This window comes from Nomascus leucogenys, chromosome 10, assembly GCF_006542625.1.
Source record: "Nomascus leucogenys isolate Asia chromosome 10, Asia_NLE_v1, whole genome shotgun sequence".
In the NCBI taxonomy this organism is placed as follows: Eukaryota; Metazoa; Chordata; class Mammalia; order Primates; family Hylobatidae; genus Nomascus; species Nomascus leucogenys.
In genome coordinates this window covers 52,118,180-52,130,581 of record NC_044390.1, presented here as the reverse complement: position 1 = coordinate 52,130,581, position 12,402 = coordinate 52,118,180, and the positions used below count along the sequence as shown (strand labels likewise).

Here is a 12,402-nt window from a genome sequence, read left to right as displayed (position 1 = left end):
AGCAAAACTCCATCTCAAAAAAAAAAAAAAAAAAGCAAAGAATGGTCTATTTGTTCAGCCATTCAATTAAAATCATTGCTGAACTAGAACTAGCGAGGTTTTCCGGTTTGTTCTGTAAATGATTGCATAGTCCTGTGCCCGTCTGTGTCCATGTTGCAGCTTTGAGCTTATTTTAAACACTAGTGTGAGCTCCTCACACATGATGAGTCAATCCTTCAACTGCCACGTTATTCCAAGTATGTCCCCTATGAAACTGCTTTTTTTCATGGCTCTCTTTTTACAGAGCTACTAGTTTTACATGATTTTACAAAAGATGTTGAGGTTTACAGTCAGCAATGAAATTTAGGGACCCCTGCAAATTTGGTCATCTTTAGCTAGGATGACCATGAACAAGGGTCAGAAAGTGGGTCACAGCTTTGGCCCAGCAATCCTACCCCTGAGAATGTATCCTTTCAAGGAGAATTAAAAAAAATAAAACTAACAGTAATAACCAAAGCATTCAACCAAAGATGTCATTCCAGCATTTTTTTTTTTCTAGACTGACTTTTGCTCATCACCCAGGCTGGAGTGGAGTGGTGAGCTCTAGGCTCACTGTAACCTCCACTTCCCAAGTTCAAGCATCTCTCCTGCCTCAGCCTCCCAAGTAGCTGGGATTATAGGTGTGAGCCACCACACCAGGCTAATTTTTGATTTTTAGTAGAGACAGGTTTCGTCATGTTGGCCAGGCTGGTCTCGAACTCCTGACCTCAGGTGATCCACCTGCCTCAGCCTCCCAAAGTGTTGGGATTACAGGTGTGAACGACTGCGCCCGACCCATTCCGGCACTTCTTGTTTTCTTTTTTCTTTTTTTTTTTGGAGACAGTCTCGCTCTGTCGCCAGGCTGGAGAGCAGTGGCAAGATCTTGGCTCACTGCAACCTCTGCCTCCTGGATTCAAGTGATTATCCTGCCTCAGCCTTCCCAGTAGCTGGTACTACAGGCACATGCCACCATGCACGACTAATTTTTTGTATTTTTAGTAGAGACGGGGTTTCACCATGTTAGCCAGGATGGTCTCGATCTCCTGATGTCGTGATCTGCCCGCCTCGGCCTCCCAAAGTGCTGGGATTACAGGCATGAGCCACTGCGCCTGGCCCATTCCAGCATTTCTAACAGGAACATAAGCAGCAGTGGGGCAGCCTTATGAGATGTGGGCCCTGCCGCCACCCATCCCGCTATCCAGACAGGGAACTGAGGCTTGCACATGCCAACTACATGTGAACCCAGGTCTGTCTGGCTTCAGAAACCTCTAGTAAAAGGCAGCATGAGTCCAGCATCAAGGAAAAGGTGAGGTAATTTGCATTAGGTCAATATCACGCTGTAGCAAAGGCTGTGGAAACAAAGAGGGCTTTCTGGCAATCAGGTAGAAGAGCAGGCAGTAGCATTTTCAGTCCAGCATGCCTGCAGCTGCAGGAAAGCAGGGGGAACATTGAAGACCGTGGGAGGGTAAGTGGGTGGGTTATAACCACTTTAGGTTATGGGTGACTCTTCTTCCTTCATACAGTATGCCATCACTTTGTGAGGGGTTGGGGAGTAGGGTCCCTTCAGCCCTGAGCCTACTTCTGGAAGGATCCCTCTCTGGGAGTAGGTGTGGCCACCTGTATGTGGTGGGACCTATCCAGTGTCTAGTGCCGTTGGGGCTTCATGAGGGTGGTGAAGGAGCAAAGAAAGTCAGGAACAAACGAGATTTCCCCACTGGGCTGCGGGCAATGGAAGGTGAAAACCACGTCAGTGGGAAAAGTGCTTTCTCCCTATCACAAGAGTTAAGACAGCATGGTTACCATGTATGCTCGTGACCTCTGGGATGTCTGGGCTGTGAGAGTTCATTCTTGGAGCTTAGGAGGAAGGAAGAGGGAAACCAAACAGCTCATCACTTCTATTTCTCCTCCTTGGCCTTTTCCTCTCCCCAGAAAGCCAATGATAACTGCTAATTAGCAGGTGTACTTAAGTGATTCACCAACTTTAGCCAGTCTACAAAAGTGAGTAGGGCGAAAAGGTGTATCCACTATGTGGAATGACCTGGCTGGTCCCTACACATCCCTCAATACAGCTCAAGCACGACCTCTCCAACTTTCCAGGCTGGACTGGAGCCTCTCCTGTGTTGCTTTAATTCTAGCACAGGGGTGACTGTTTTTTTGTTTTGGTTTATTGAGAGACAGGGTGATGCTAGCCCAGGCTGGAGTGCGGTGGCTATTTACAGACGCAATCATAGGTCACTGCAGCCTTGAACTCCTGGCCTCAAGCAATCCTCCCTCCTCAGCCTCCCGAGTAGCTGGGAATACAGACATGTGCTACCACCCCCGGCTCACGAGTGACTGGTCTTTGTGATTTTCTTCCCTCAGGAGCCTGGGGATTCCTCAGAGACAGTGCTCTGTGTCTTTTCTACCTTCTAGTAGTACCCTGTGGGGACATGTTGGAACAAGGGTTCCAGGCCAGGCGCAGTGACTCACACCTATAATCCCAGCACTTTGGGAGGCTGAGGCGGGTAGATCACTTGAGCTCAGGAGTTCGAGGCCAGTCTGGGCAACATGATTCTCTACAAAAAAAGTTATCCAGGCATGGTGGTACATGCCTATAGTCCCAGCTACTCAGGAGGCTGAGGCAGAAGGATCACTTGAGCCCAGGAGGTCAGGGCTGCAGTGAGCCATGATCATGCCACTGCACTCCAGCCTGGGTGACAGAGCATGACCCTGTCTCAAAAAAACAAAAACAAGGAAAGAAAGTCAACCCTTCTTTTTTTCAAAGGTTGAAAAGAAAAAAAAAAAGGAAAAAGGGTTCTTAACCTTGGCTGCAGAAAGGTACGAATCCCCCGGAAGATATAGGTAAAATTATGTATGAATAGATGAGCATTTTTTCTGGCAGTGGTCACAGCTTTCTACCAAATTCCCAGAGAGGTATTTGACCTAAAAATGTCTAAAGATTTTTGTTTTTTTGAGACAGAGTCTTGCTCTGTCACCCAGGTTGGAGTGCAATGGGGTGATCTCAGCTCACTGAAACCTCCACCTCACAGGTCCAAGTGGATTCTCCTGCCTCAGCCTCCCGAGTAGCTGGGATTTCAGGTGCGTGCCACCACACCCGGCTAGTTTTTGTATTTTTAGTAGAGATGGGGTTTCACCATGTTGGCCAGGCTGGTCTCAAGCGATCCGCCGCCTCAGCCTCCCAAAGTGCTGGGATTACAGGCATGTGCCACCACACCTGGTTGTCTAAAGACTTCTGTGGTAAACAGCAGATTCCTAATACACATTCACAGAATGAATGGCAGACATATATTGGCCAATGTGCGTTTTCTACTAAAATCCTGATTTGTTTCCAATTGGCTAAAGAACTTCTGTGTAAAAAAATCTTGAATAAAAGACATTACCAAAGAAACACGAAAAACAACAAATAGAAACTTTGGCTGTTTTCCTTACCATCACTCAGACTACCTGGAGCCTTGGCCTGAATTTCGGGTTTCGTAGGAGGAATCATTTTCTCCTCCTCTCGCGTCGGCTCTGGTTCGGCTTTCTTAACCTGGAGGGGACATCCGCTGCTGACTAGCCAGGCCTTCAGGTGGTCTATGTACTCTCGCCCAAACAAAGTGGAGTCTTCGAAGTTTGGAAATGCAGCAGGTGAGGGAGCTATATCTTGCAGGCCGACAGCTTCTAAGATTTTCTCTTGCCGGAAAGAAGAGGCCAAGGAGAATGTCTGTCCCAAAAGGGCCAAAGACTTCCGGCAGAGAGAATTGGTGGTTTCTAGGGCAAGAGCCAAGTCAAGGGGGTTACTGAGGGTCTTCATCTTGACACTCAGCTCGTAGGCATTGCAGGCCATAAGCAAAGGTGTGACACTCTTCAGAAGCCGGTCTTGAAGTCTCATTATGTACTTGTCAAAAGGCTTTATGATTTCAAAAAAGCAATTTTTGGTCTTCACAGCACCTTTGTCTAAAAGCATGTTTAAAAACTCATTATCAACTCTGGGTGTCTTCAAAGCAGAGTGCTTTAAAAATTTGATAGTAAAAAAGCAAAAATCTCTGTGCTCTGGTTTTAAGGAACATTTGAATGAGGCAAGCATTTTAGCACAGGTTTCTGTTTCAAGTTCAAAGAGAGTCTGGAAAAGTTGGGAAAATTTAATATCATCTTTTATGGTGTGGAATCCTGCCCATTTGATTATTTCTATCCCAAATCTTGAAAAAACATCAGACTTATCTATGATGTCAAAGCTCATCTTTCTTCTGGGGAGCCGAAGATTCTTCAGATCCAGCCCCAGAGGGATCTTCTGAATGGGGAACTGGATATCTTCTGTCCCTGGGTTTGTCCCCAGGGTCACATCAGGACTTGGAGTGTTTTTCTGGATTTGGTTAGTGCCCTGAGTTTTGGGAGTAATACGATTCATGGGGGGTATTTTTTTTGTGCTCACATTTCTCAATGTGACAAGTTTCCCAACACCCCCCTTAGCTGTGAGCAGGCCCTGAGTCTCCCCCTTTCCTAGGAGGGAAGCTTCCTGGTCAACGATGTTTAGAGCTCGACCTCTGGCCTGGACTTGACTGCTGCCCCTAAGCACAGAGTCAGCCTCCCCGGGATGGTCCACATCATAATCCCGACTCTCCTTCTCCAAACACTCTTTTTCAATCAGCCTGGAAGATCCAAAGTCCCCCAAAACTGCAGAGGGACCAAAACTATACTCCTGTGACCAAGAGGACTCTTGAGAAACTGGATGGCCAAAGTCTTGTTCCCAAGAACCACGGAGCGCAAATTTCCAGTCCTGAGAACGGAAATGCCCCAATTTCCGGTGGCCAATGACCTGGTCCCGAGAATCAGAGTGAGAAAATTCCAGATCCCGGCCACATTCTTTGCGAAAGTAGCTGTCATCACTGATGGAAGGGTTGCTTGATCTGAAGGAAGGCCCTGGAAATACGTCACTTCTCAGGCCTTCTCTTCCGGCATCTCGAGAGTGAGCTACAGATCCACTGAGGGAGTATCTGCCATCGCTGTGGACGTCATCATACATCTCTGCTCTGGATCTTGGGACTGCCCTTAAGAGATCTGAAATCAACCATCCAAAAAAAAAAAAAAGAAGAAGCCAAAAGATACTTTAGACCAGAGGATGCAAACAGTGCAAACAAACAGTCCACGGATCACCAGGCAGCAAAAGTGCTTTATACACCTCAGTGCTTTTTGCCAATCTGTATTTGTTGCCAACATTTAAAATGCGTGTGGTGTCACTTAAAAATCTGGATCAACTACCTACTAAAACAGAAGACATATAAGCACCAAGCCTGAGTTTGCTCTGATGACAGTCAACCCAGGCTGGGCAGCAGCAGCCCAATGGGCAAGACACAGATTCTCTAAGTTGGCACCAACAGCCCTTGCTCATTCAGATTCCCCTACTCTCTAGCCATCTGGGTTGACAATCCCTCTTTTTAGTCTGAGGAAAGGGTGTTTGGTCCCCAAATAACCTGGATATCTTTACTGCAACTGGAACACTTCTGTGTTTCTACTTCTGTCTCAGAACAGACAGGTTTTACTGCAGCTACCTGCCTTCACTGCCTCTTAGAAGGAAGTCTCAGCCCACAGTGCCACCATGAGGCTAGAGGAACCATAGCTAACACCACACCCACCACAGCTGACCCAAAGCTGGCTGAACCCATCCCTTGGAAAGGTCAGCCAGGCCAATCAACCCTCTCTCTGGAGCTGAAAAAACACAGACTGAGGCAAGCAGGAGGGAAGGCAGAAGCTTAACAAGATACATCAAGAGAGGCCATGATGGAAACTGAACAGTGCCCACTTCTGCCCTTCTCTATGTAGAAAAGGGGAAATGGGCCAGGCACAGTGGCTCAAATCTATAATCCCTGCACTTTGGGAGGCCGAGGTGGGAGGATCACTTGAACCAAGGAGTTTGAGACCAGCCTGGACAACATAGCGAGACCCTATCTCTGTCAAAAATAAAAAAGGGCGGAGGGGAAGATGTACTTGCATTTGCTTAATCACACATGGAGAAACTGTAAGAAGCGAGGAAGAGAAGTGAACTACAGGCATATGAGAACAGTGGGCCTCAGGGGGAGTTTTCATGGAGTGCCTTTCTTTCTAGCTTTTCAATCAGAATCAATGACCTAGTTAAAAAAAAAAATCAAATGAATAGGGAAGGAGAGGTGTCAGGAGGTAGTAATAGGTTAAGAGGCCACAGGAAGCCAAAGTCGTATATAAATCCTAGTTCATTTGTTCAACAAGAACAAACTGGGCACCTACTGTGCGCAAGCACTGTACTAGGTACTGAAGTTACAACAAGAAAATGAGAACTCTCCCAAACTTGTCAGTTGAGAGAGCCAGACAATAAACAGAAATATATCAGATGCAAGTAAGTACCAAGAAGACAAATCAAGCACGTGGGAACCTGAGGAGGCAATGACATTTTGAGACAGGCTAGTCAAGGAGGGTAGCTCTGACATTTTTTTTCCTTTTTTTTTTTGAGACAGAGTCTCGCTCTGTTGCCCAGGCTGGAGTGCTGGAGTGCAGGGGTGCGATCTCGGCTCACTGCAACCTCCACCTCCCGGGTTCAAGCGATCCTCCTGCCTCAGCCTCCTGAGTAGCTGGGAATACAGGCACCACCATGCCCGGCTAACTTTTGTATTTTTAGTAGAGACGGGGTTTCACCACATTGGCCAGGCTGGTCTGGAACTCCTGACCTTGTGATCCACCCACCTCAGCCTCCCAAAGTGCTGGGATTACAGGCGTAAGCCACTGTGCCCAGCTGCATAGCTCTGACACTTTATCTAGCAGCAGTGGCCTGGTATGAGGGGCCAGACTGTACAGTTACAAAGGGAAGCCTTCCAGGCAGAGGGAGAATGAGGACAAGACCCTGAGGCGGGACCAGTAGGGGGCCAATGTAGACAGAAGGGAATAGAGGGAATGAAAGGCCAAGTGGTAGGAAGGCAGCTCCCAAACTCTGCTACTGGAGCCCCAGGGACCACCTCCCCAGACATCCTTACTTAATTAAATAAGGGCATGACCTGGGCGTCGGGGTTTTTTAAAAGGCCCCCAGGTGACGCTAACATTATACAAAGTTAGGGAACCACTAATATAAGAGACACATATGGAGAAGGAGTACCAGATGCAAGTCGGGCCCTCAGTGGTACTCTGGAGTTTACTCTGGGAGAGACAGAAGGCTAGTGAAGAGTTCTAAGCAGAGGGAGGACCTCACTGGCTGTTGCGCAGGGAACAGATTAAAGGAGATGAGCACAGACGTGGATGTTCCTGCAAGAAATCCACTGTGATAACCCAGGTATTGATGATTGGTATTGATGGCATGATTAGGGAGGGAACATTAGTGACACAGAGTGATGGCTGGATTCTACTCAAGAGAATTTTCTGATACCCTTTATGAGGAGACGAAAAGTTCAGAGTAGAGCAGAGAAACAGAGAAAGGCTAAACGATAGACTGCTTTGCAACAAAGAAATGTTCCAGAATCACCTAGCATACTGCTAGGTTTCTAGTCTTCCCCCACCCACGGCCCCCTAATCTTCCTTTTTTTTTTTTGAGACGGAGTCTCGTTCTGTCACCCACGCTGGAGTGCAGTGGTGCGATCTTGGCTCACTGCAACCTCCACCTCCCGGGTTCAAGCTATTCTTCTGTCTCAGCCTCCTGGGTAGTGGGATTATAGGGGCCCGCCATATTTTTATATTTTTAGTAGAGATGGGGTTTCACCATGTTGGCCAGACTGGTCTCAAACTCCTGACCTCAGGTGATCTGCCCACCTTGGCCTCCAGAAGTGCTGGGATTACATGTGTAAGCCACTGCACCCAGCCGTCTTTTTTTGAGACAGGGTCTCACTCTGTGGCCCAAGCTGGAGTATAATGGCACAAACACGGCTTACTGCAGCCTCGACTTCCTGGGCACAAGCGAACTTCCTGCCTCAGCCTCCCACGTAGCCGGGGCCATAGGCCCATGCCACCATGCCCAGATAAGTTTTTTTTTTTTTTTTTTTTTGAGACGGAGTCTTGCTCTGTTGCCCAGGCTGGAGTGCAGTGGCACAATTGTGGCTCACTGCAACCTCCGCCTCCCGGGTTCACGCTATTCTCCCGCCTCAGCCTCCTGAGTAGCTGGGACTACAGGCGCCCACCACCAGGCCCGGCTAAATTTTTGTATTTTTAGTAGAGACAGGGTTTCACCGTGTTAGCCAGGATGGTCTTGATCTCCTGACCTTGTGATCCGCCCACCTCGGCCTCCCAAAGTGCTAGGATTACAGGCTTGAGCCACTGCGCCCAGCCATTTTTTTTCTTTTTTCTTTTTTTGAGACGGAGTCTCGCTCTGTCGCCCAGGCTGGAGTGCAGTGGCGTAATCTTGGCTCACTGCAAGCTCCGCCTCCCGGGTTCACAGCATTTTCCCACCTCAGCCTCCCAAGTAGCTGGGACCACAGGTGCCCGCCACCACGCCTGGCTAATTTTTTTTTTTTGTCTTTTTAGTAAAGATGGGGTTTCACCATTCACAGGATGGTCTCGATCTCCTGACCTTGTGATCCTCCCAGCACTTTGGGGGGCCGAGGCAGGCAGATCACAAGGTCAGGAGTTCAAAACCAGCCTGACCAACATAGTGAAACCCCGTCTTTACTACAAAAAACACAAAAAAATTAGCCGAGCGTGGTGGCAGGCGCCTGTAATCTCAGCTACTTGGGAGGCTGAGGCAGGAGAATCGCTTGAACCCGGGAGGCACAGGCCGCAGTACGCCAAGATCACGTCACTGCACTCCAGCCTGGGTGACAGTACAAGACTCTGTCTCAAATTAAAAAAAAAAAAAAAAAAAAAATTGGTAGAGCTTAAACCTGGGCAGTGGTGATGGGGATGGAGCCAGGAAACGGATCCAATAACCTGTCTTGGGGCTGGGAGCAGTGGCTCACGCCTGTAATCACAACATGCTGGAGGCAGAGGTGGGAGGATCGCTTGAGCTCAGGAGTTGCAGACCAGCCTAAACAACATAGCAAGACCCCATATCTATAAAAAAACACAAAAACCAAAACAACAACAACAACAACAACAACAACAACAACAAAAAACACCAAAAAACAAAACTGGGCTGGGCTCGGTGGCTCATGCCTGTAATCCCAGTATCTTGGGAGGCCGAGGCAAGTGGATCACCTGAGGTCAGGAGTTCGAGACCAGCCTGGCCAACATGGTAAAACCCCATCTCTACTACAAATGGAAAAATTAGCTGGGCATGGTGGTGCATGCCTGTAATCTCAGCTACTCAGGAGGCTGAGGCAGGAGAATCGCTTGAACCCAGGAGGTAGAGGTTGCAGTGAGCCAAGATCCCTCCATTGCCCTCCAGCCTGGGAGACAAGTGAAACTCCATCTCAAAACAAACAAACAAAACTGTCTTGAGGTGGGTCGGGGAGGATATCCGGTGAGAAGCTCCAGATATCTGCATAATGATGACTGACAGATCAAAACATTATCCCCTGACCAAGTGCAGTGGCTCATGCCTATAATCCCAGCACTCTGGGAGGCAGAGATGGAAGGATGGCTTGAGCCTAGGAGTTCAAGGTTGCAGTGAGCTAAAACTGCGCCACTGCATTTCAGCCTGGGGGAGAGAGTAAGACCCTATCACAAAAACAAAACCGAACCAAAATAAAAACCATTATCTCCTCCTAAATAAGGAAAGTAAGGATCAGAGGACTGGTATTATTTGCCCAGGTATTGCAATCTTCCTGCCTTGGCCGTAAGATACACCCCTACCAAAACAACTACAACAACAACAACAACACTTTATTTTACCTTGAGCTTTAAACTGAAGAGTTTCGCTTACAGCCTCACCACTGGCATCCATGTGATATCGTTTGGCTTTTTCTTGTAATACAGCATCAAAAGTCTCCTGTGTAATTCGTCTGGCTGCCATGTTATTCTGCCCTACGGTGAGAGAGAAAAAAAATACATTAAGAGCAACAACTTGGGGCTGGGCGCAGTGGCTCATACCTGTAATCCTGGCACTTTGGGAGGTTGAGGTGGGCAGATCGCCTGAGCTCAGGAGTTCGAGACCAGCCTAGGCAACACGGTGAAACTAAAATACAAAAAATTCAGGCTAGGTGTGGTGGCTCACACCTGTAATCCCAGGACTTTGGGAGGCTGAGGTGGGCGGATCATTTAAGGTCAGGAGTTGGAGACCAGCCTGGCCAACATGGCAAAACCCTGTCTCTACTAAAAATACAAAAATTAGCCGGGCATGGTGGTGCGTGCCTTTAATCCCAGCTACTTGGGAGGCTGTGGCAAGAGAATTGCTTGAACCCAGGAGGCAGAGGTTGCAGTGGGCTGAGATCATGCCACTGCACTCCAGCCTGGGGAACAGAGTGAGACGCTGTCTCAAAAAAAAAAAAAAAAATTCACCAGGCATGGTGGCACGTGCCTGTAATCCCAAATACTCAGGAGGCTGAGGCATGGGAATTGCTTGAACCAGGGAGACAGAGGTTGCAGTGAGCTGAGATCATGCCACTGCACTCCAAACTGGGGGACAGAGCGAGACTCTGTCTCAAAGAAAAAAAAAAAATGTGTGCTCACAGAACCTGCTCTATTTCACCTAATCCTCGAAGTAAGGAGCCAGTAATCCATAATCCTTGCATGGTACTTCAGAGGCAAGCTAGACCCTTTTTATTTATTTATCTTTTTTTTTTTTTTTTTTTTTTTTTTTTTAGTAGAGACAGGGTTTTGCCAGGTTGGCCAGGCTGGTCTCGAACTCCTGACCTCAAGCAATCTGCCCACCTTGTTTGGACTCTTTCAAGGGGGCCTCTGCTCTCACGAAGTTCACAGGTGTGTGCTGGCTGAAAAGGAGCAAGACAAACCTTCTCTGGGCCCATCTCCTTGGAATCCATTAAAAGCAGCTCTGTGAAAGCAGTTCTATCTGCTGGAGGAAGGTGTCAACCAACACACATAACTGAGCATAACAGAGTAGGAAGGGTGGGACCACAACCCTCGCAAATCGTGGTTAGGAAAGAAGAGATCAATCTTTTTTTTTTTTTCTTTTTTTGAGACTCTCTCTGTTGCCCAGGCTAGAGTGCAGTGGCACGATCTCGGCTGACTGCAACCTCCGCCTCCTGGTCTCAAGCAATTCTCCTGCCTCAGCCTCCTGAGTAGCTGGGATTACAGGAGTCCGCCACCGCATCCGACTAATTTTTATATTTTAGGTAGAGATGGGGTTTCACCATGTTGGCCAGGCTGGTCTTGAATTCCTGACCTCAAGCGATTAGCCCTCTTCGGCCTCCCAAAGTGCTGGGATTCCAGGCCGTGAGCCACTGCGCCTGGCCCAGGGTTGCTCTTTTCCCATTTCACAGACTCGGCAGGGCACAGAGGCTCTGAGAACTTCCTTCCCTTCTAAAAGAAGCCTCTTGACAGTGAGTGGCAGGACCCCCAACCAATGACAATGAACTAGTGACAGTTCATTCTGCGCTGGGTCTTTGCGCGATCTCCCAACCACCCACTGAAGAGGCGGCACCTGTTATGAATGACATTAGGGTGAGGAGGCAAAGGGAGACAGACTCAACGACCCATTCAAGATCAGACAGCCCAGATCTAAACCTGGCAAAAACGGTATTCGTGCATCCAAAGCCCCGAAGAATGAGTCAAAAGATTAAGAAGCAACATTTTGGGGTCCAGGGGCTGCATCCTTAACCATCAAGATATCCCGCTTCGCAAAACCTCCAACTTTAAGACGCAACCCGTAGGGTCCATTTCCCATCACGATCACCGCCCCCCCCCCCCTCCCCGGTCCCATCCTTCAGCCCTTTTCCCGGGGCGCCCCCTTGTTCTCTGCTGGCAAAGGGCAGGGTTCCCGGGTCAGGTGACCCAAGTTCAAATCACAGGATCCTAAGCTTTCTGTGTCTCCGTTTCCCCACCTATGGAATGGGCAGCCAGTAAAGGGGCTGGTGTGGGGGCTGACCCGGTTCTAAAGAGGGGAAGGGCCCGATGCAGCGCTGGGCGCCGTTATCTCCTCCCGAGCGGGGGGCGCTCCGAGTTCGGGAGGAATGAATGAACGACTGAACCAATGAGCCTTTGTGGACGCGGCCCGCGGTCTCCCGGTCTCTGCGGGCGAGGAAATGGGGGCGCCGGGCCCGGGAGGCCGCAGCCGGCCACCCAGGCCAACCCGGCAGGGACGCGGCCGCCGCCGCAGCCAGAGGGCCGAGCCTGCGACGCCATCACGGAGCCCGGGGCGGGCCCCCAAGGCCGAGCCCGAGCTTCCCACCCTGGGACCCACCCACCGACGACGCCAGGGCCCGGGCCTCACCCCGAGACCACCGCGCGCGGAGCCGCCCCCGCCGCCGCCTCAGGCTCCTCACCCGCCGCCGCCGCCGCGCGAGGCGGGGACATGCAAATGAACCAACGGTCTCCGCAGCGCCGCGCCGCGCAGGCGCA

At 49.5% G+C, this 12,402-nt stretch overlaps 1 protein-coding gene across 6 annotated transcripts in view; it reads right to left on the bottom strand.

Annotated features, from left to right (window-relative positions):
• Positions 1-12,402, bottom strand: part of SUGP2 (SURP and G-patch domain containing 2) — a 42,126-nt gene that overhangs the window by 29,402 nt on the left and 322 nt on the right. For 4 of the 6 annotated variants that reach the window (XR_004031989.1, XM_030820366.1, XM_030820363.1 and 1 more), the window contains exons 1-3: positions 12,275-12,395; positions 9,778-9,909; positions 3,448-5,055 (exon numbers count right to left, since the gene is read on the bottom strand). Coding sequence is in view for 5 of the 6 variants with exons in the window: in XM_030820366.1 (XP_030676226.1) it covers positions 3,448-5,055; positions 9,778-9,898 (1,729 nt within the window). In the remaining variant the exon portion in view is untranslated. Of the gene's footprint in view, positions 1-3,447; positions 5,056-9,777; positions 9,910-12,274; positions 12,396-12,402 lie in introns of those variants that run through there. The other 2 variants (XM_030820365.1, XM_030820362.1) reach the window with 1 other exon arrangement.